The sequence below is a fragment of the Muntiacus reevesi genome, chromosome 5, assembly GCF_963930625.1.
Source record: "Muntiacus reevesi chromosome 5, mMunRee1.1, whole genome shotgun sequence".
Lineage (NCBI taxonomy): Eukaryota > Metazoa > Chordata > Mammalia > Artiodactyla > Cervidae > Muntiacus > Muntiacus reevesi.
Window position 1 is genome coordinate 18,238,100 of NC_089253.1, and position 24,353 is coordinate 18,262,452.

Below are 24,353 nucleotides of genomic sequence, written 5' to 3' on the forward strand. Positions count from 1 at the left end.
ATCCCAAAGAAAGACAATACCAAATAATGTTCAGACTGCCATACAATTGCACTCATTTTACTTGCTAGCAAGATTATGCTCAAAATCCTTCAAGCTAGGCTTCAGTAGTACATGAACCGAGAACTTCCAGATGTTGAAGCTGGATTTAGAAAAGATAGAGGGACCAAATTGCCAACATCTTTTGGATCACAGAAAAAGCAAGAAAATTCCAGAAAAACATCTATTTCTGCTTCATTGACTACACTAAAACCTTAGACTGTGTGGATTGCAGCAAACTGGAAAATTCTTGAAGAGAGGGAAAACCAGACTACCTTATTGGCCTCCTGAGAAACCTGTATGCAGGTCAGGAAGCAACAGTTAGAACCGGACATGGAACAGTGGACTGGTTCAAAATTGGGAAAGGAGTACATCAAGGCTGTATGTTTTTACCCTGCTTATTTAACACATGCAGAATACATCACGTGAAATGCCGGGCTGGATGGCTCACAAGCTGGAATCAATATTACTGGGAGAAAATGGGTAACCTCAGATATGCAGATGATGCCACCCTAATGGTGGAAAACCAAGATGAACTAAAGGGCCTCTTGATGAAGGTGAAAGAGGAGAGTGAAGAAGCTGGCTTAAAACTCAACCTTCAAAAAACTAATATCATAGCATCTGGTCCCATCATTTCACAGGAAATAGATGGGAAAAAGTGGAAATAGTGACAGATTTTATTTTCTTGGTCTCCAGAATCATTGCAGATGGTGACAGCAGCAATGGAATTAAAAGACCCTTACTCTTTGAAAGAAAAGCTATGACCAACCTAGACAGCATATTAAAAAGCAGAGACATCACTTTGCCGACAAAAGTCTTTCTAGTCAAAGCTATGCTTTTTTTCAGTAGTCGTGTACGGATGTGAGATTGTGGCACTGGAGAAGACTTTTGAGAATCCCATGGACAACAAGGAGATCAAGCCAGTCAATCCTAAAGGAAATCAGCCCTGAATATTCATCAGAAGGACTGATGCTGAAGCTGAAGCTCCAGTCTCTGGCCACCTGATTTGTAGAGCTGATTGATTCGAGAAGACCTTGATGCTGGGAAAGATTGAGGACAGTAGGAGAAGGGGGTGACAGAGGAGGGGTTTGGATGGTATGGCTGACTCAATGGACATGAGTTTGAGCAAACTCTGGGAGATAGTGAAGGGTAGGGAAGCCTGGCATGCTGCAGTTCACGGGGTTGCAAAGAATTGGCTCTTGACATGGTGGTAGACAAAAGCTCCATGGCTTGTGTGTGTCCTCATGTAGAACCTGTTGTGTCTTTTGTTTTTCCTCAGAGTTTCTGTCTGCTGACAGTTGATTCTGCTGATAAGCATTGTGGTGTGTATAGTAGACATTGGGAGAGCATGCCAGAAGTCTGCACCTTGTATCTCTGGGAAAGCAAGGAAAGGCTCCTAGAAGGTTTCTTTAAATATGAGCGCAGAGACTGGATGTAGATGGGAAGACTGACTGGGCTGCCAGACAAGGGCTGTCTCTATTGGATGAGAAGGACTTCATCCAAAAAGGTGTGTGATCATTCTGCTGCTGCTGCTAAGTCGCTTCAGTCGTGTCCGACTCTGTGTGACCCCATAGACGGCAGCCCACCAGGCTCCCCCATCCCTGGGATTCTCCAGGCAAGAACACTGAAGCGGGCTGCCATTTCCTTCTCCAATGCATGAAAGTTAAAAGTGAAAGTGAAGTCGCTCAGTCATGTCCGACTCTTAGCGACCCCATGGACTGCAGCCTACCAGGCTCCTCCGTCCATGGGATTTTCCAGGCAAGAGTACTGGAGTGGGTTGCCATTGCCTTCTCCAGATTATTCTGCTAGAGAGATGTAAAGCAATGTTGCAGAACAGAGGAAACTGCTTGAAAATAGTAAGTCAGAAGAATCCTAAAATGGACAATCCATGTGGAATGAAGTCTACTGCATAATCTTGAGCAATTGTATATACCCAATTTAAAAATGTGACAGCCACGAAACACTTTTTTCAATTCCACTCAGCTAAACAAACTCCTTTTCATTCTTCTCACTTCCGTGCTACTTGACTACTACTACCTATATTGAGTACAACTCCATAGGTCAAGAAGAAGTAGAAGATGAAAGGAGAAAAAACAAACAAACAAACTTGTGTAAAATTCTTCCTGCAGTTCATGGTGAGTGGGTGGTAACTTTACCTGAATTTGGTGAGAGGATTTTGAGCTGAACTAAACTATAACAATATCAATATTTATATGTAATTGAATGTACAAAAGAAGACCTTTTAGGTTCAAAGGGAGTGAAAGAAAATAGATGTGGCTAGAGAAATGATTAGGAAAGATAGAGGCACCATTAAATAGTAAACTTTAACTTCCTCACTTGGGAAATGAAGTCAGTATCCTTACTTGGCTAAGCAGTTTGCTGAATTCTTTGATTATATCTCAACAGCTATTAAGTCCATCTTTCATTAAAAAAAAAATCAAAATATAGCAATTTGCTTCCCTGGTAGCTTGGTGGTAAAGAATCTACCTGGTAATGCAAGGGGTGCGGATTTGATCCTTGGGTCAGGAAGATCCTCTGGAGAAGGAAATGGCAACCCACTCTAGTATGGTGGCGTGGGAAACTCATGGACAGAGGAACCTGGTGGCTACGGTCCAAGGGCTCACAGAGAGTTGGACACAACTTAGCAACTAAAACAACAACAAAATAGCTAATTTATAAGTGTGAGCAAAGTGATTCAGCTACATATATATAGATGTGCACACACACGTGCATATATATATATTTTTTCAGACCTTTTCCATTATAGGTTATCTTGCATGTTTTCTAAGATCTCCATTTTATGGTTTTGATAATTAATGTGCTTGTTTTAAAACATCTATTTTAGTTATATGAATGTGAGACCTTTATTTTTCTAAAGATCTTGATTATTTTGTGGTTCTTTTCTGATCATTCTATTATGTTTTTAGTGTTCAGGTTATTCTTTTCATTGACATGCTGTGTGAATTTGTTGACACTCCTTACATGTTTTGATTGCTGTCTGTGAGTTCATGTTTTACAGAGTACTCTTAGAGTCTTGATCTTGGATAGCTCTCACTCGGATAGCTGCTTGCTTGTTACATTCTTCTTGATGTATTATAACTCCTCACCAAAGAGAATTTCCTTACTTATTTGTAATGTGGCTTTTGTTCATACATCTATATTTTATACAGGCATACCTTGGAGATATTGAGGGTTTATTTCCAGACCACAGCAATAAAGTGAATATAGGAATGAAGCAAGTCACACAGTCTTTTAATTTCTTAGTGCACATAAAAGTTCTTTTTATACTATACTGTTACTATACTGTAGTGTGTAAGTGTACCATAGCATTATTTATAAAAAATGTTCATGGCTTAGTTAAAAATTATTTTATTGCTAGATAACTAACCATAGCTATTTATGAATAACCTGCCTTCAGCGAGTAGTGGTAGTAACATTAAAGATCCTTGATCACAAATCACTACAACAAATATAATAGAAATGAAAAATCTTGAAATATTGCAAGAATTGCCAAAATGTGATACAGAGATAGGAAGTAAGCAAATGCTGTTGGACAAATGACGCCAGTAGTCTTGCTTGATGTATGGTTGCCACAAACCTTCAGTTTGTAAAAAACTGCAGTGTCTTCAAAGTACAGTAAGAAAAGTTATAGGTCTGTATTGTTAAAATATTTCTCCAGGTTTTATATGGTGAGAAGATAATCTCTGTTATCTTGAAATGAACAGTCTAAAACAGTTTTGACATACAAAACGTGGAACAAGTTTAATCCTGTTTCTCTTAGCTTATCATTAGCAATTTTCTCTCATAATCTCTTTTAGGAATAGAACATGTCAAAACAGTTTTTAAAGGGGTCAAATACCTTACACAAGATAGAGAAATTGACATGGTGGCTTGCAGTTATATAAGAAAACGTACATTCACATGAACCAGTAATCTTCTAAAATGGAAAGTGTTAAGTTTTATTAAGGCAGTAGATTTTTTCTCTTTTAGAATTCCAGAACTTCTATATTATATTGTTTTTTAAAGAGAATATGTGTTTTGAATATATATTCTGAATAACTTTTTAAAAATGATACCACTTACACAGAGCCCTATTTAAAGTACCCAGTTACCTATAGGACAGAGTTAAAACTTCTCCACTAAATATCCCCAAAGTTCTTCACCCATCTGTTCTCAAATTGCTTCTCTTATCTCCCAGTTTTCTTATACCTCATCTAGTTGGTCTTGTTGCCCTATCCTTGATGCAGATGCTACTAATTTTCTTTCTTTCTTTCTTTCTTTCTTTTTTTTAACTGTATTTTAAGGATTGAAACTTATTTTTGCAGGGTCATTTTTATAGGTACAGGACTCTGGTTCTTCTGGTCCATTGTCTTACTGAGTTTCCTTGGGATCCTGGCTGCCTACACATCATTGCTGTTGGTGAGTAGTGTTTTCCATTTCTCCCACTCCTTTCATGAGTAGCCTCACTAGGTACTCTGTCTGTGGCATGGTTCTCAGTTGGTGCTGGGAGCCCTCAGAACCTCAGATCACACTTAGCAGAGTTGGCATTTACATTAGCTACCTGAATATTAGGCAGGAGGGATAGATGGAGGAAAAACTGCTTGTGCTATTAGAGGATGTGTCTTACCACTTTGACCCTTAGAAAGAGTGGTAGAACATCCTTTTTCTCTTCTCTTGTTTCATAGCCTATTTCCTGGTATACTTAGTATTATCATTTTAGATGCTCACACCTTCATATGGCAGTACCTTTACATATTGAACTACTCATTCCATACAAAGCCTATCCCCTAAGAGTAAATCTTTCTGGGTCTTATAAATTAGCTAGTGTGTCAGACCTGTTTTAATGCACAGTTGCTAGTCCCTTAGTCCAGGTGCACTAACTAGTTGGCTCAGACTGTAAAACGTCTGCTTGTAATGTGGTAGACTCGGGTTCAATCCCTGGGTCAGGATCCTCTGGAGAAGGAAATGGCAACCCACTCTGGTCCTCTTGCCTGGAGAATTCCATGTACTGAGGAGCCTAGTAGGTTGCAGCCCATGGGGTCGCAAAGAATCGGACACAACTGAGCGACTTCACTTAGTCTAGGTACAGAGTACATTTTAGCAAATATCTTTAGGCAATAGAGACCCTGCCTCTGTTTCTGGACACAGTAGGGTCATGTATGAGAAATCCAGGCCAGGAAATAGAGGAATTTGAAGAAGTGGAAAGCTTGTGAGAGACTGATTCTTAGGTAACTGGAGTTTTTCAGTGCCTTTTTATATATGGGGCATAAATATCTTTCTCTGATTCCATGATTCCTTGTCTCCACTGATTTCTTGTCTGATTCAGAAGAACTCAACCCCCAAGTCAGTTAATATTTGCCTTAATTTTTCTTTCAACAAAATGTGTTGATCATTATATGAGTGATAATAAGTACTGAGGATACAGAAATCAACAAGACATGTGCAGATTCTCTTTTCAGGGGGGCACTTCAGAGTGACAGGTATGAGATATAAAGTTATAATAGTCTTTAAATCTTAAAAGATGAAGCTGTTAAAGTGCTGCACTCAATATGCCAGCAAATTTTGAAAAAACAACAGTGGCCACGGAACTAGAAAACGTCAGTTTTTATTCCAATCCCAAAGAAAGGCAATGCCAAAGAATGTTCCAACTACCGCACAGTTGCACTCATCTCACATTATAGCAAAGAAATGCTCAAAATTCTCCAAGCAAGGTTCAACAGTATATGACCTGGGAACTTCCAGATGTTCAAGCTGGATTTAGTAAAGGCAGAGGAATCAGAGATAAATTGCCAACATCCATTGGATCATCAAAAAAGCAAGAGAGTTCCAGAAAAATATCTACTTCTGCTTTATTGACTGCACCAAAGCCCTTTACTGTGTGGATCACAACAGACTGTGGAGAATTCTTTTACAGATGGGAATGCCAGACCACCTTACCTGCCTCCTGAGAAATCTGTATGCAGGTCAGGAAGCAACAGTTAGAACTGGACATGGAACAACAGACTGGTTCCAAATAGGGAAATGATTACATCAAGGCTGTGTATTGTCACCCTGCTTATTTAACTTATATGCAGAATACATCATGAGAAATGCTGGGCTGGATGAAGCACAAGCTGGAATCAAGATTGCTGGGAGAAATATCAATAACCTCAGATATGCAGATGACACCACCCTTATGACAGAAAGTGAAGAAGAACTAAAGAGTCTCTTGATGAAAGCAAAAGAGGAGAATGAAAAGGTTGGCTTAAAACTCAACATTCAGAAAATTAAGATCATGGCATCTGGTCCCATCACTCCATGGCAGATAGATGGGGAAAGAGTGGAAACAGTGACAGACTTTTTTCTTGGGCTCCAAAATCACTGCAGATGGTGACTGCAGCCATGAAATTAAAAGATGCTTGCTCCTTGGAAGAAAAGCTATGACCAAACTAGACGGCTTATTAAAAAACAGAGAAATTACTTTGCTGACAAAGGTCTGTCTAGTCAAAACAAAGGTCTGTCTAGTCGTGTATGGATGTGAGAGTTGGACTATAAAGAAAGCTGGACGCTGAAGAATTGATGCTTTTGAACTGTGGTGTTGGCGAAGACTCTTGAGAGTCTCTTGGACTGCAAAGAGATGCAATCAGTCAATCCTAAAGAAAATCAGTCCTGATTTTTGGAAGGACTGATGCTGATGCTGAAACTCCAATACTTTGGCCGCTCCAATACTTTGATGCGAAGAACTGTCTCATTTGAAAAGACCCTGATGCTGGGAAAGATTGAAGGCGGGAACAGAAGGGGACTACAGAGGATGAGATGGTTGGATGGCATCACCGATTCAATGGACATGAGTTTGAGCAAACTCTGGAAGTTGGTGGTGGACAGGGAGGCCTGGTGTGCTGCAGTCCATGGAGTCGCAAAGAGTTGGACATGACTGAGCGACTTAACTGAACTCAGGGGATATTGAAGAAAAAGGAATAACATCATTTTATTTTATTTTTTATTATTTTTTAATAACATCATTTTAGTAGGCTTGTAACAGACTTTGGAAGGCCTGAAAAGTGAGTTATTTCATTAAGCATAAATTAGATTTCTATTTAGGAAAATCATCCTGGAAGTTGTGGTCTGGAGCCTCAGAATCCTGAGCCTCAGTTTCTTTTCTTCCAAATGAGCAAGATAATATTTAATAAAATGGTATTTTATAAGGTTGAATAAAGAACAAGTGAACTATATTCATGAAATTGTTTTGATAAAAATCTGCCTCATACATTCTCTCATTCATATCCTAAGCATCTGAGGACTCTGTTTTTTCATTCCTGTCTCCAGACTGACTTGGTGACTGGCTAGATTTAGGTTCAAATTCTATCTAAGATTTATTGACTAAATACCAATGTTAATGATAGTGGCTAGAAGTTATAACAGTGGCACTGGTTCCTCAAGACAGGTTTTTTAGATGACCCTTGAAAAGGCTGGCCCTTGACCTCTGTTCTCTAAGAAGTGACTGAGTAATACCTACCAAGAAATTGGTAGGAACTCAAGAAAGATATCAATATACTAACTTTGCAAAATCCCAGAGAAGATAATAATAAATTCTTCCAGGGGCTGGTGGTGAAAGGTACAAGTAGGAGGTGACATGTGAACTTTCTTTGAAGCTTCAGTGGCATGGGGAGGGGGGAGCTTTTCAGCAGAGGAACAGTATGGCAAATTTCCAGCATATGAAAACTGCTGATGTAGCGAGAAGTGAATGTAATACCAGACTGTGAAAGGAATTTTGAATTCAGCAAAGTGTTTTTGGCAGCATCTTGGGGATTTCAAAGTAATCTTTTTTTTTCTTTTCTTTTTTCAGGTACTTGGGTTTTTGTTGCTTTGGGAGGGGATTGAATTGTACCTGCACTGGTGTCATAAGGTAGGACATCTGAATCTTCATAGGAGTCCTGAGACCAGGACTGAATGTGCTTCTTTAGCATTGTGTCAAACACAGAGCTTCCCTTTGTTTTGTTGTTCCCCTTATTAAAAAAGTCTACTTACACTGTTTTAATTGAAATCGTTAAATTTGTAAGAAAGGTAACTGATGTACTGAAGGAACTGAACATAAACTTTATTTTTTCTCTGTACTATGGACTCTGTGACTCCGTTCTTCTCATTCCCATAAAATCTTAGGCAAGCTCCATTATTTTCTCAGTCCTTTATAGTCACAAGAACAGTCTTGTTTCATTCATTAAAGATTGCGCTTCACTCCAATTTCATGAAGTATTTCCCTTCCCCTATTTCACATGACCCAGGCATGGGAACCTGCAGTGGTGGAAAGAGCATGATTGTCCTTTTACCTTTCTTCCAGAGTATGGCTCAGGGGAAGGAGAAATAGGATAAAAGAACACAGTCCCACAGGGAGGTGTTGGTCCTATCAGGACCAAGTAAATGCAGTTGTTGGCTCTTAACAGCATGGATTTTTCCATGTATATTTTCAGAGACCCTTCTGCTGAGAACCTTGATTGCAACTCCTTTGGTAAAGTGAATGCCTGTTTTCCTGTAGGCCCTGATGCGTCTCTGCTGAGGTCCTTTTGACTCTCCCTTAGTTTGAAGCCCTTTAAAGTTATATTAGCAATTACAAAGGATCCATACCTGTTCTGAGGAAGCAGTCATTACTGATCCAGCATCTGAAGACATGCAGCTCATTTCCAACATTGCCTCCCTTGTCTTATACTGCCATGGGCTTGAGCATCTCCAGCACAGCCTGTTGGTATTTATAGACTTTTTTTTAGGCATGGTTTTCCTTGTATCTCCTCAAATCCAGGAGCATGTCAAATTTTCTGAGTGGTCTCCTTAAATTTCCTCTTTTTCAAAAGAAAAGAATGAACTGAAATGTAAATTTAAGGATTAGAACAGATGGAAATTGAAGTTGTAAGTTCTTAAGGGAAAGAGTGTAGACTGAAAAGTACATAAACAGGCCTATTGAGATCACCATCTACTTTGGGATTGGGATAGCATGATCAGTTAGTTACTATCAAGTTATAACCCTATGGGGTAAACCATTCTGATTATTATTCCAGCCTTGTGCCTTTTACAGAAACCATGCTTACCTTGGCCCTGGCAGTGAGTGCTGCTACTTGGCCTCTGCCACAGTAGAATCTCATCATTGCTTTTGAACTCAGGAAGCCAGTTTGAGTGGCAACATCTCTCACCTTTATCCAAGCATAAAGCATGGCCACTACGGTGCTTTTCAAGGATGCTGACTCTTTGTCACTATGTGTTTTTCAGTGTCCTCTGAGACCTCCCATAGAGGCCAGTATGGTGTGGGTTAGCTTATTATAGGTGATAGCATTCCAGAAACCTGTTTTCAATAAACCATTGAATTCTTTCTTCCATATTATACCAAGAAATTGCTGGCATCCCAATTTTATAATGCATCGGCTACCATTTTTTAAAAAATTGAAGTATAGTTGGTTTACAGTATTATATTAGTGTTAGGTGTGTAACATAGTGATCAATATATTTATATTATATTTCATTTAAAGTTATTATAAGCTGTTGGCTATAGTCCCTGTGCTGTACATTACATCCTTGTATCTTACTAAGTTTTATATTTAGTAGTTAGTGTCTCTTAATCCCCTTTCCCCATCTAGCTCCTCCCCTGCTCCTTTCTCTGCTAGTAACCACTAGTTTATTTTCTGTATCTGTGAGTCTGTTTCTGTTCTATTATATTCATTTTGTATATTCTACATATGCATGAAAACATACAACACTTCTCATTCTTGGTCTGACGTACTCTACTAAGCATAGTATCCTCCAGACCCATCCATTTTTTGCAAATGGCAAAGTTCCATTCTTTTTTATGTCCTAGTTGTATTTCATTGTGTGTATGTACACACACACACACACACACACACACACACACACACACCCATTACATCTTTTTATCCATTCATCTGCTGTTGATGAACAGTTAGGTTGCTTCCACAACTTGGCTATCATAAATAAAGCTGCTGTGAGCATTGGGGTGCATATATCTTTTTGAATTGATGTTTTCATTTTCCTTAGCATAACCCCAGGAATGGAATTGCTGGAACATATGGTAGTTCTGTTTTCAATTTTTTTGAGGACCCTCCATACTGTGTTTCATAGTGGTTGTATTAATTTATATTTGTACCAGTGTGTACTAGGGTTCCGTTTATTCTACATCCTTGCCAGCATTTATTATTTGTTGAGTTTTTGACAATAGCCATTTTGACAGGTGTGAGGTGATACCTCATTGTGGTTTTGCTTTGCATTTTTCTGATGATTAGTGACGTTGAGCACCTTTTCATGTGCCTTTTTCGCCATCTCTATGTCTTCTTTGGAAACATGTCTGTTCAGGTCTTGTGCACAATTTTAAATTGAGTTGTTTCTTTCTTTCTTTTTTTTTTTGAGTTGTTTCTTTTTTTTTTAATGTTGAGCTGTATGAGCTCTTTATATATTTTGGATGCCCTTATCAGGCATATGATTTCCACATATCTACTCTCATTCAAAAGATAGTCTTTTAATTTTGTTGATTGTTTCCTTTGCTGTATCAGTTCAGTTCTGTAGCTCAGTCATGTCCAACTCTTTGTGACCCCAGGAACTGTAGCACACCAGGCCTCCCTGTCAAATACCAACTCCCAGAGCCCACCCAAACTCATGTCCATTGAATTGATGATGCCATCCAACCATCTCATCCTCTGTCATCCCCTTCTCCTCCTGCCTCAATCTTTCCCATCATTAGGCTCTTTTCAAATGAGTCAGTTCTTCGCATCAGGTGCCCAAAGTTTTGGAGTTTCAACTTCAACATCAGACCTTCCAGTGAACACCCAGGACTGATCTCCTTTAGGATGGACTGGTTGGATGTGCTTGCAGTCCAAGAGGCTCTCAAGAGTCTTCTCAAACACCACAGTTCAAAAGCATCAATTCTTCGGCACTCAGCTTTCTTTATAGTCCAGCTCTCACATCCATATTTGACTCCTGGAAAAACCATAGCTTTGACTAGATGAACCTTTGTCGGCAAAGTAATGTCTCTGCTTTTTAATATTCTGTCTAGGTTGGTTATAACTTTCCTTCCAAGGAATAAGTGTCTTTTAATTTCATGGCTGCAGTCACTATCTGCAGTGATTTTGGAGCCCAGAAAATTAAAGTCAGCCACTGTTTCCCCATGTATTTGCCATGAAGTGATGGGACTGGATGCCATGATCTTAGTTTTCAGAATGTTGAGCTTTAAGCCAACTTTTTCACTCTCCTCTTTCACTTTCATCAAGAGGCTCTTTAGTTCTTCACTTTCTGCCTTAAGGGTGGTGTCATCTGCATATCTGAGGTTATTGATATTTCTCCTGGCAGTCTTGATTCCAGCTTGTACTTCCTCCAGCCCAGCGGTTCTCATGATGTACTCTGCATATAAGTTAAATAAGCAGGGTGACAAGACACAGCCTTGACGTACTCCTTTTCCTATTTGGATCCAGTCTGTTGTTCCGTGTCCAGTTCTAACTGTTGCTTCCTGACCTGCATACAGGTTTTTCAAGAGGCAGGTCAGTTGGTCTGGTATTCCCATCTCTTTCAGAATCTTCCACAGTTTATTGTGATCCACACAGTCAAAGGCTTTGGCATAGTCAATAAAGCAGAAATAGATGTTTCTGGAATTCTCTTGCTTTTTTGACGATCCAGCAGATGTTGGCAATTTGATCTCTGGTTCCTCTGCCTTTTCTAAAACCAGCTTGAACATCTGGAAGTTCACGGTTCACGTATTGCTGAAGCCTGGCTTGGAGAATTTTGAGCATTACTTTACTATCGTGTGAAATGAGTTCAATTGTTTGGTAGTTTGAGCATTCTTTGGCATTGCCTTTCTTTGGGATTGGAATGAAAACTGACCTTTTCCAGTCCTGTGGCCACTGCTGTTTTTCAAATTTCTGGCATATTGAGTGCAGCACTTTCACAGCATCATCTTTCAGGATTTGAAATAGCTCAACTGGAATTCCATCACCTCCCTAGCTTTGTTCGTAGTGATGCTTCCTAAGGCCCACTTGACTTTGCATTCCAAGATGTCTGACTCTAGGTGAGTGATCACACCATCATGATTATCTGGGTCATGAAGATCTTTTTTGTATAGTTCTTCTGTGTAGTCTTGCGACCTCTTCTTACTATCTTCTGCTTCTGTCAGGGCCATACCATTTCTGTCCTTTATTGAGCCCATCTTTGCATGAAATGTTCCCTTGGTACCTCTAATTTTCTTGAAGAAAACAACACAAGAGAAGACTCTACACATGGATGTCACCAGATGGTCAACACCGAAATCAGATTAATTATATTCTTTGCTGCCAAAGATGGAGAAGCTCTATACAGTCAGCAAAAACAAGACTTGGAGCTGACTGTGGCTCAGATCATGAACTCCTTATTGCCAAATTCAGAGTTAAATTGAAGAAAGTAGGGAAAACCACTAAACTATTCAGGTATGACCTAAATCAAATCCCTTATGATTATACAGTGGAAGTGACATATAGATTTAAGGGACTAGATCTGATAGACAGAGTGCCTGATGAACTATCAACAGAGGTTCATGACATTGTATAGGAGACAGGGATCAAGACCATCACCAGGAAAAAGAAATGCAAAAAAGCAAAATGGCTGTCTGAGGAGGCCTTACAAATAGCTATGAAAAGAAGAGAAGTGAAAAGCAAAGTTAGAAAAGGAAAGATATACCCATTTGAATGCAGAGTTCCAAAAAAAAAGCAAGGAGAGATAAGAAAGCCTTCCTCAGGGATCAGTGCAAAGAAATAGAGAAAAACAATAGAATGGGCAAGACTAGAGATCTCTTCAACAAAATTAGAGATACCAAGGGAGCATTTCATGCAGAAATGGGCTCAATAAAGGACAGAAATAGTATGGACCTTTACTGTATACAAGCTTTTAATTTTAATTAGGTCTCATTTATTTTTGTTTTTTTTTTTCCTTGCCTGAGGAGACATACCCAAAAAATATTCTAAGACTTATGTTAAAGATTGTTATTGCCTGTGTTTTCTTCTAGAAGTTTTATGATTTCCAGTCTTAAATTTAGATCTTTGATCCATTTGGAGTTTATTCTTATATATGGTGTGAGAAAATGTTCTCATTTCTTTCTTTTACATGCACTGCTCTAGTTTTCCCAGCACCACTTATTAAAGAGACTGTCTTTTCCCCAATGTACATTTTGCACACATAGGCTACTACTGAGCCAAGGTTTCAGAAAATGAAATAAGCAGTTAGAATCATTTTACAATATATAATACCTGAATTCTGGTATAGTGAATTAAGAATCTCTGATAAGTGCACACATATCAACAAATTTTGTTGTTGTTCAGTCACTAAGTCATGTCCAACTCTTTGCGACCCCATAAACTGCAGCACACCAGGCCTCCCTGTCCTTCACTATCTTCCTGAGTTTGCTCAATCTCGTGTCCATTGAGTCAGTGATCCATCCAGCCTTCTCATTCTCTGTCACTCGCTTTTCCTCTTGCCCTCAAACTTTCCCAGTATCAGTGTCTTTTCCAGTGAGTTGGCTCTTTGCATCAGGTGGCAAAATATCGGAGCTTCAGCTTCAGCACCAGTCTTACCAGTGAATATTCAGAGTTGATTTCCTTGAGGATGGATAAATAAATAAACTACACACACACACACACACACACACACACACAGTGAAAGTCGCTCAGTCATGTCCAACTCTTTGCGACCCCATGGACTATACAGTCCATGGAATTCTCCGAGCCAGAATACTGCAGTGGGTAGCCTTTCCCTTCTACAGGGAATCTTCCCAACCCAGGGATTGAACAGTCTCCTGCATTGCAGGCAGATTCTTTAGCAGCTGAGTCACAGGAGAAGCCCATACATGCTTAAGTTTAGCCCAGTCTTGAATTCTTTTCTTCTTGTTTAACAATCTTAGGATTTTTTTCCACATATACTGTAGAGTTTGGTCAGCAAATTTAATAAAGCCATCTCTTGAAGTATTCTTGGGTCTAATTCTTATTATAAATCTGTAGACCATGGAAAGTGATACAGGTGAGGTATGAGAAAGAGTGGGCATCCCCTTGAAAGGTGACCACCTTAGTCAGGGCTTCATCCATTGAAGGATTAGGTTTATTGGACTTGTGAGGAGAGATTGCTTCTGTTGGCAACAGGGATTCTGTGGGGATTGGAGTTTCAGTTTTAGTGTGCAAAGAATAAACCCGGAAGGAAAGGGTTAGCACCAGGCCTATAACCTATTCTCCTTCTACCTAGGCATGTTCAGAGAGGAATGAATGACCTCAATCAAAACTCTTTATAAACATACTGAAGGTATTTAAGCATACTAAAAATAGTTATTAGTCAAAAGATAATGAAGAATTTTTATCTATGAAAATTTCTAGCAGAATATAACCTGGTATATTTGGGTTGATTATTGTAAATAAACTTGAAATTTATAAATTTGTATGGTGGGAGACATGGCTGACCCAAGTTGCATAACTAATAGGATATAAGATAAGGATGCTCCATAACTCAAAAGGCTCCTTCTGTGAATCAGAGTTTCCATACACTTTGCTCAAAACACACCTCACATTAACAAATTTCTTTTTATTGAAGTATAGTTGATTTACTTCATGGCATATAGAAGGGGAAAAAGTGGAAAGAGTGAAAGATTTTACTTTCTTGGGCTCCAAAATCACTGCAGATGGTAACTGCAGCCATGAAATTAAAAGATGCTTGCTCCTTGTAAGGAAACGTTACAACAAACCTAGAGAGTGTATTAAAAAGCAGAGACATCACTTTGCTGACACAGGTCCTTTTAAACAAAGCTATGATTCTTCCAGTAGTCATGTGAGAGTTGTGAGAGTTGGACCACAAAAAAGGCTGAGCACTGAAAAATTGGTGCTTTCAAACTGTAGTGCTGGAGAAGACTTGATAGTCCCTTAGACTGCAAGGAGATCAAATCAGTCAATCCTAAAGGAGATCAACCCTGAATATTCATTGGAAGGCCTGATGCTGAAGCTGAAGCTCTAATACTTTTGACCACCTGATGTGAAGAGCTGACTCACTGGAGAAGACCCTGATTCTGGGAAAGATTGAAGGCAAAAGGAGAAGGGAATGACAGAGGATGAGATGGTTAGATAGCATCACCGACTCAATGAACATGAGTTTGAGCAAACTCTGGGAGATAATGAAGGACAGGGAAGCCTGGCGTGCCGCAGTGCATGGTGTCGCCCAGAAATGGACACAGTTTAGGAACTAAACAACAGCTTAGTTGATTTACGGTGTTGCTTCAGGGGTACAGCCAAGTGATCAGTTATAAACACACATGCATATATATTCTTTTTAAGATTCTTTTCCATTGTAAATCACTGTAAGATGTTGAGTATAGTTCCCTGTGCTATGCAGTAGATCCTTCTTTTTAAATCCATTTCATATATAGTAATGTGTATCTGTTAATCCCAAACTCTTCATTTTCCCCTCCCCATTCTCCTTTCCCCTATGGCAACCATAGTTTGTTTTCTGTGTCTGTGAATCTATTTCTGTTTTGTAAATAAATTCATCTGTATCTTTTTAAAGATTCTGCATATAAATGAAATCATATGATATTTCCTTTCAATCTGACATACTTAATTTGACAAGGTCAAGATTCATCCGTGTTGCTGCAGAAGGCAATATTTCATTCTTTCTTATGGCTAAGTAAGATTCCAATGTATCTAAGTACCACATTTTCTTTGTGCATTCATCTGGTGATGGACATTCATGTTGCTTTCATGTCTTGGCTATTGTAAATAGTGCTGCAATGAACATTGGGGTGCATGTATTGTTTCAGACCATGTTTTTCTCTAGATATATGCTCAAGAGTGGTGTTGCAGGGTCATATGGTAGCTCTACTTTTAGTTTTTTAAGGAACCTCCAACCGTTTTCCCTTGGCTGCACCAGTTTACATTCCTACCAACAGTTTAGCAGGGTTCCCTTTTCTCTACACCTCTCCAGCAATTATTATTTGTAGACATTTTTTGACAGCCATTCTGACTGGTGTGAGTTGATACCTCATTGTTTTGATTTGCATTTCTCCAGTAATTGGCGATGTTGAACATCTTTTCATTTCCCTGTTGGCTATCTATGTTTTCTTTGGCAAAAGGTCTATTTAAAAAAATGAAGACCCAAAAATGGGTCTTCTCCCCATTTTTGATTGGGTTGTTTTGTTTGGTTTTTTGATAGTTGCAGCATTTGCAAATATTTTGTCTTCTTCTGTGGATTGTCTTTTCATTTTGTTCATTGTTCATTTTATTTCCTTTGCTGTGCAAAAACTTTTAAGTTTAACTAGGTCTTATTTGTTTATTTTTGTTTTTATTTCCATTATTCAAGAAAATGGATTCCAAAAAATATTGCTACAAAAAAACACCCTTCATATTTTAAGTCCAGGATCAGCGTGTATCATAATATAGGAGAGGAAAGAAATTTTTTTTTCAATTATTTTTATTAGTTGGAGGCTAATTACTTCGCAACATTGCAGTGGGTTTTGTCATACATTGACATGAATCAGCCATGGAGTTACATGTATTCCCCATCCCGATCCCCCCTCCCCCCCCCCACCCGATTCCCCTGGGTCCTCCCAGTGCACCAGGCCCAAGCACCTGTCTCATGCATCCCACCTGGGCCGGTGATCTGTTTCACCATAGATAATATACATGCTGTTCTCTCGAAACATTCCACCCTCGCCTTCTCCTACAGAGTCCAAAAGTCTGTTCTGTACATCTGTGTCTCTTTTTCTGTTTTGCATATAGGGTTATCATTACCATCTTTCTAAATTCCATATATATGTGTTAGTATGCTGTAATGATCTTTATCTTTCTGGCTTACTTCACTCTGTATAATGGGCTCCAGTTTCATCCATCTCATTAGAACTGATTCAAATGAATTCTTTTTAATGGCTGAGTAATATTCCATAGTGTATATGTACCACAGCTTCCTTATCCATTCATCTGCTGATGGGCATCTAGGTTGCTTCCCTGTCGTGGCTATTATAAATAGTGCTGGGATGAACATTGGGGTGCACGTGTCTCTTTCAGACCTGGTTTCCTCGGTGTGTATGCCCAAGAGTGGTATTGTTGGGTCAAATGGCACTTGTATTTCCAGTTTTTTAAGAAATCTCCACACTGTTTTCCATAGTGGCTGTACTAGTTTGCATTCCCACCAACAGTGTAAGAGGGTTCCCTTTTCTCCACACCCTCTCCAGCATTTATTGCTTGTAGACTTTTGGACAGTAGCCATCCTGACTGGCGTGTAATGGTACCTCATTGTAGTTTTGATTTTCATTTCTCTGATAATGAGTGATGTTGAGCATCTTTTCATGTGTTTGTTAGCCATCTGTATTACTTCTTTGGAGAAATGTCTGTTTAGTTCTTTGGCCCATTTTTTGATTGGGTCATTTATTTTTCTGGAATTGAGCTTCAGGAGTTGCTTGTATATTTTTGAGATTAATCCTTTGTCTGTTTCCTCATTTGCTATTATTTTCTCCCAATCTGAGGGCTGTCTTTTCACCTTACTTATAGTTTCCTTTGTAGTGCAGAAGCTTTTAAGTTTCATTAGGTCCCATTTGTTTATTTTTGCTTTTATTTCCAATATTCTGGGAGGTAGGTCATAGAGGATCCTGCTGTGGTTCATGTTGAAGAGTGTTTTGCCTATGTTCTCCTCTAGGAGTTTTATAGTTTCTGGTCTTACATTTAGATCTTTAATCCATTTTGAGTTTATTTTTGTGTATGGTGTTAGAAAGTGTTCTAGTTTCATTCTCTTACAAGTGGTTGACCAGTTTTCCCAGCACCACTTGTTGAAGAGGTTGTCTTTTTTCCATTGTATATCCTTGCCTCCTTTGTTGAAGATAAGGTGTCCATAGGTTCGTGGATTTATCTCTGGGCTTTCTATTCTGTTCCATTGATCTATATTTCTGTCTTTGTGCCAGTACCACACTGTCTTGATGACTGTGGCTTTGTAGTAGAGTCTGAAGTCAGGCAGGGTGATTCCTCCAGTTCCATTCTTCTTTCTCAAGATTACTTTGGCTATTCGAGGTTTTTTGTATTTCCATATTGTGAAATTATTTGTTCTAGTTCTGTGAAAAATACTGTTGGTAGCTTGATAGGGATTGCATTGAATCTATAGATTGCTTTGGGTAGAATAGCCATTTTGACAATATTGATTCTTCCAATCCATGAACATGGTATGTTTCTCCATCTGTTTGTGTCCTCTTTGATTTCTTTCATCAGTGTTTTATAGTTTTCTATGTATAGGTCTTTTGTTTCTTTAGGTAGATGTACTCCTAAGTATTTTATTCTTTTTGTTGAAATGGTGAATAGTATTGTTTCCTTAATTTCTCTTTCAGTTTTTTCATTGTTAGTGTATAGGAATGCAAGGGATTTCTGTGTGTTAATTTTATATCCTGGAACTTTACTATATTCATTGATTAGCTCTAGTAATTTTCTGGAAGAGTCTTTAGGGTTTTCTATGTGGAGGATCATGTCATCTACAAACAGCGAGAGTTTCACTTCTTCTTTTCCTATCTGGATTCCTTTTACTTCTTTTTCTGCTCTGATTGCTGTGGCCAAAACTTCCAACACTATGTTGAATAGTAGTGGTGAGAGTGGGCACCCTTGTCTTGTTCCTGATTTCAGAGGAAATGCTTTCAATTTTTCACCATTGAGGGTAATGCTTGCTGTGGGTTTGTCCTATATGGCTTTTATTATGTTGAGGTATGTTCCTTCTATTCCTGCTTTCTGGAGAGTTTTAATCATAAATGAGTGTTGAATTTTCTCAAAGGCTTTCTCTGCATCTATTGAGATAATCATATGGTTTTTATCTTTCAATTTGTTAATGTGGTGTATTACATTGATTGATTTGCGGCTATTAAAGAATCCTTGCATTCCTGGGATAAAGCCCACTTGGTCATGGTGTATGATTTTTTTTAATATGTTGTTTGATTCTGTTTGCTAGAATTTTGTTAAGTATTTTTGCATCTATGTTCATCAGTGATATTGGCCTGTAGTTTTCTTTTTTGTGGCATCTTTGTCTGGTTTTGGAATTAGGGTGATGGTGGCCTCATAGAATGAGTTTGGAAGTTTACCTTCTTCTGCAATTTTCTGGAAGAGTTTGAGTAAGATAGGTGTTAGCTCTTCTCTAAATTTTTGGTAGAATTCATCTGTGAAGCCATCAGGTCCTGGGCTTTTGTTTGCTGGCAGATTTCTGATTACAGTTTCGGTTTCCTTGCTTGTGATGTCTCTGTTAAGATCTTCTATTTCTTCCTGGTTCAGTTTTGGAAAGTTATACTTTTCTAAGAATTTGCCCATTTCATCCAGGTTTTCCATTTTATTGGCATAGAGCTGCTTGTAGTAGTCTCTTATGATTCTTTGTATTTCAGTGTTGTCTGTTGTGATCTCTCCATTTTCATTTCTAATTTTGTTAATTTGGTTCTTCTCTCTTTGTTTCTTAATGAGTCTTGCTAATGGTTTGTCAATTTTGTTTATTTTTTCAAAAAACTAGCTTTTAGCTTTGTTGATTTTTGCTATGGTCTCTTTAGTTTCTTTTGCATTTATTTCTGCCCTAATTTTTAAGATTTCTTTCCTTCTACTAACCCTGGGGTTCTTCATTTCTTCCTTCTCTAATTGCTTTAGGTGTACAGTTAGGTTATTTATTTGGCTTTTTTCTTGTTTCTTGATGTAAGCCTGTAATGCTATGAACCTTCCCCTTAGCACTGCTTTTACAACGTCCCATAGGTTTTGGGTTGTTGTGTTTTCATTTTCATTCATTTCTATGCATATTTTGATTTCTTTTTTGATTTCTTCTATGACTTGTTGGTTATTCAAAAGCGTGTTATTTAGCCTCCATATGTTTGAATTTTTAACAATTTTTTTCCTGTAGTTGAGATCTAATCTTACTGCACTGTGATCAGAAAAGATGACTGGAATGATTTCAGTTTTTTCGAATTTTCCAAGACCAGGTTTGTGGCCCAGGATGTGATCTATTCTGGAGAAGGTTCTGTGTGCACTTGAGAAAAAGGTGTCATTGATTGTTTTGGGGTGAAATGTCCTATAGATATCAATTAGGTCTAGCTGGTCCATTGTGTCCTTTAAGGTTTGTGTTTCCTTGTTAATTTTCTGTTTAGTTGATCTATCCATAGTTGTGAGTGGGGTATTAAAGTCTCCCACTATTATTGTGTTACTGTTAATTTCCTCTTTCATACTCGTTAGCATTTGCCATACATATTGCAGTGCTCCTATGTTGGGTGCATATATATTTATAATTTTTATATCCTCTTCTTGGATTGATCCTTTGATCATTATGTAGTGTCCTTCTTTGTTGCTTTTCACATCCTTTATTTGAAAGTCTATTTTATCTGATATGAGTATTGCGATTCCTGCTTTCTTTTGTTCTACGTTTGTGTGAAATATTTTTTCCAGCCCTTCACTTTTAGTCTGTATGTGTCTCGTGTTTTGAGGTGGGTCTCTTGTAGACAGCATATATAGGGGTCTTGTTTTTGTATCCACTCAGCCAATCTTTGTCTTTTGGTTGGGGCATTCAACCCATTTACATTTAAGGTAATTATTGATAGGTATGGTTCCGTTGCCATTTACTTTGTTGTTTGGGGTTCATGTTTATACAACCTTTCTGCATTTCCTGTCTAGAGAAGATCCTTTAGCATTTGTTGAAGAGCTGGTTTGGTGGTGCTGAATTCTCTCAGCTTTTGCTTGTCTGTAAAGCTTTTGAATTCTCCTTCATATCTGAATGAGATCCTTGCTGGGTACAGTAGTCTAGGTTGTAGGTTATTCTCTTTCATTACTTTCAGTATGTCCTGCCATTCCCTTCTGGCCTGGAGGGTTTCTATTGATAGATCAGCTGTTATCCTTATGGGAATCCCTTTGTGTGTTATTTGTTGTTTCTCCCTTGCTGCTTTTAATATTTGTTCTTTGTGTTTGATCTTTGTTAATTTGATTAATATGTGTCTTGGGGTGTTTTGCCTTGGGTTTATCCTGTTTGGGACTCTCTGGGTTTCTTGGACTTGGGTGGCTATTTCCTTCCCCATTTTGGGGAAGTTTTCAGCTATTATCTCCTCGAGTATTTTCTCATGGCCTTTCTTTTTGTCTTCTTCTTCTGGGACTCCTATGATTCGAATGTTGGGGTGTTTCACATTGTCCCAGAGGTCCCTGAGGTTGTCCTCATTTCTTTTGATTCTTTTTTCTGTTTTCCTCTCTGCTTCATTTATTTCAACCATTTTATCTTCTACCTCACTTATCCTATCTTCTATCTCCGTTATTCTACTCTTGGTTCCCTCCAGAGTGTTTTTGATTTCATTTATTGCATTATTCATTTTTAATTGGCTCTTTTTTATTTCTTCTAGGTCTTTATTAAACATTTCTTGCATCTTTTCAATCTTAGTCTCCAGGCTATTTATCTGTACGTCCATTTTGTTTTCAAGATTTTGGATCATTTTTATTATCAGTATTCTAAATTCTTTTTCAGGTAGATTCCCTATCTCCTCCTCTTTTGTTTGACTTGGTGCCATTTTTCATGTTCCTTTACCTGTTGGGTATTTCTCTGCCTTTTCATCTTGTTTAGATTGCTGTGTCTGGAGTGGATTTTCTGTATTCTGAAGGTCTGTGTTTCCTTTTTATTGTGGAGGTTTTACCCAGTGGCTGGGGTTGGAAGATTGGCTTGTCAAGGTTTCCTGGTTAGGGAGGCTTGCGTCGGTGTTCTGGTGCGTGGAACTTGATTTCTTCTCTTTGGAGAGCAATGGAGTGCCCAGTAATGAGTTTTGAGATGGGTCTATGTGTTAGGTGTGACCTTGGGCAGCCTGTATGTTGGCGTTCAGGGCTATGTTTCTGCATTGCTGGAGAATTTGCGTGGTATGTCTTGCTCTAAAACTTATTGGCTCTTGGGTGGTGGTTGGTTTCAGTGTAGGTATGGAGGCTTTTGGATGGTCTCTTATTACTTAAAGTTCCATGTAATCAGGAGTTTTCTGGTGTTCTCGGGTTTTGGGCTTAAGTCTCCTGCCTCTGGGTTTCAGTTTTATTCTTCCAGTAGTCTCAAGACTTCTCTTACTATACAGCACTGCTAATAAAACTTCTAGGTTAATGGCGAAAGATTCTCCCCCGTGAGGGAGGGATGCCCAGAGAGGTTCACAGAGTTACATGAAGAAGAGGAGAAGGAGGAGGGAGATAGAGATGAGCAGGAGGAGCAAAAGAGGGACTCAAGAGGACAGAGATCGATCTGTGCAGTTGTCTGTTCCCAGAGTGTTCTCCGTAGCCCAGACACCCACAAAGATTCACAGAATTGGATTGGGAAGAGAAAGGGGAAGGAGGAAATAGAGGTGTTCTGAGGTAGAAAAAGGAGAGTCAAGATTGGGAGAGAATAATCAACACACTCCTGAATAAAAATGGGAACTGAATACTGGATTTTTAAATGTCCACAATTTATATCATATACTGAAAAACAGATTAAAAATCTAGAGTAGAGGTTAGACTCTTAAAAACACTATATTAAAAGCAAAAACCAAAACACACACACAAAAATTTTAGAAATATATATGAAGTTCGGCTTAAAAATAGGGCTTCTCTCTCTCTTTTTTTTTTGTAAGGTTATAGTGTAATGAAAATTAAGGAGTAGTAGAGGAGTAATAGAGGACTTTAAAAGGAAATAAGAGAAAAAGAAAAATAGAAAAATAGAAGAGAAAAAGGAAAAAAAAAGAAAGAAAAAAAAAAACAAAAATTTTTTTTTCCTAATTAAGAAAATCATAAAAATCTATGAAAATGAAAGTTATGGAGTAATGGGGGAGTAATAGGGTATTTTAAAAGAAAATAAAAGAGAAAAAAGAAATTTTTTTTTTTTTTTTTTAACTAAAAAAAAAAAAGTAAAAATATATCTAGGAATTTTCTCTGGAGCTGTTGCGGTCAGTGTGGGTTCGGTTCAGTTTTAGATAGCTCCTCGTTCCATCTTACACTTCTCAATATCTACAGGCCCTTCCTGTGTAGTCAGTGTTACCTACAGGGATTTTAATCTGTTGCACCGGTCCCTTCTGAAGCGGTTCCCTTTGTTTATTTGGCTTCTGTTTGCCGGTCTCTTCCACGCCTAATTTCCGCCCTGACACAGGCGGGCGGAGGTGGTCTCTTATTCAGGTTGCTAGTTCCTTTGCGTTCCGGGGAGGGGCTGGCGCTGCAGGGAGGGGCTGGCGCTGTTTTCTCTGTCTGCGCTGCTCAGGCTCCCGGCTGCTCTGTATGGAGCGCGCCCCACGCTGCACGCCGTTCCAGCCCTCGGGTGATCCACAAAAGCGCGGAACACAAAGCTGTGCCTGCGTTTTGGCCGAGCGGCTCAGGCAGCCAGGCGCTTGACGGGCGCTCTCTCCCTGGGTGCGGCGCGCCTTCTGCCCTGCACGATCCCAGCCTCAGTTTCCGTCCGCGCCAGTCGGGTGCATGCGCCTTCTGCCCTCCGCGTCCCCAGCCCCAGTCCCCGCCCGCAGCGGTCGGGTGCCTGCGCCCTGTGTCTCGCCGCTACCCTCCCTGGCGGATGTCGATCATCCAGAATCTCAGGAGGTCTTTGATTAGAAGGTGGAGGCCTGTTTGCAGTGTGATAGGGGATGCAGTCTTTGGGGCCGAGCCTGCCCCTTTCCCCACCCCCCTGCCTCCAGCCGTCGGTGGGGCTGGGTCGGTCCACAGCCTGCGAGCTTTTGCTCGGTCCCTTTGTTCTGCGAACAGCCGGCAGTGTGTTTGGGCCGGTTAATTTTCTCTCTCTCTTTTTTATTGTCCCCCAGTTTAAGTTGGTAACTCACAAGAGCTCCCTCCGATTGTCCTCAGGGCACTCAGGCCCAGTCCTTACCCTAAGCAATGCCGCCCGCTCCTCTCCGTTCTGCCCCCACTTGCTGGTGGCGGATGTGGGCATCTGGGGTACTTTTCTGCTGGGAGTTGCTTTTAGGCACGTAATCTATGAGTTTTATTTATTGTTCCCCTCCCAGTCAGGTTGCCCTCCGAGGTTCAAAAACTTCCCCCAGACCCGCCAGTACAAGGGTTTCCCGGTGCTTGAAAACTTCCTCTATTAAGAGTCCCTTCCCAGGATGGATCTCTGTCCTTAGCTCCCCTGTCTCCCCTTTTATCTTTTATATTTTGTCCTACCTCCTTTCGAAGACAATGGGTTGCTTTTCTGGGTGCCTGATGACCTCAGCTAGTGATCAGAAGTTGTTTTGTGAAGATTGCTCTGCATTCAGTTATTCTTTTGATGAATTTGTAGGAGCGAAAGTGGTCTCCCCGTACTATTCCTCCGCCATCTTGGCTCCTCCCTCGAGGAAAGACATTTTTATGAATAACTGCATTTGATAGATT

The 24,353-nt window shown here is 39.4% G+C and overlaps 1 protein-coding gene across 1 annotated transcript in view; it reads left to right on the top strand.

The window, feature by feature from the left end:
* The first annotated feature begins 515 nt into the window (after positions 1 to 515).
* Positions 516 to 24,353, top strand: part of LOC136169202 (glycerophosphodiester phosphodiesterase domain-containing protein 4-like) — a 130,300-nt gene continuing 106,462 nt past the window's right edge. The window contains exons 1-4 of the mRNA XM_065937016.1: positions 516 to 593; positions 1,316 to 1,470; positions 4,362 to 4,455; positions 7,862 to 7,921. Coding sequence (XP_065793088.1) covers positions 516 to 593; positions 1,316 to 1,470; positions 4,362 to 4,455; positions 7,862 to 7,921 — 387 coding nt within the window. The remainder of the gene's footprint in view (positions 594 to 1,315; positions 1,471 to 4,361; positions 4,456 to 7,861; positions 7,922 to 24,353) is intronic.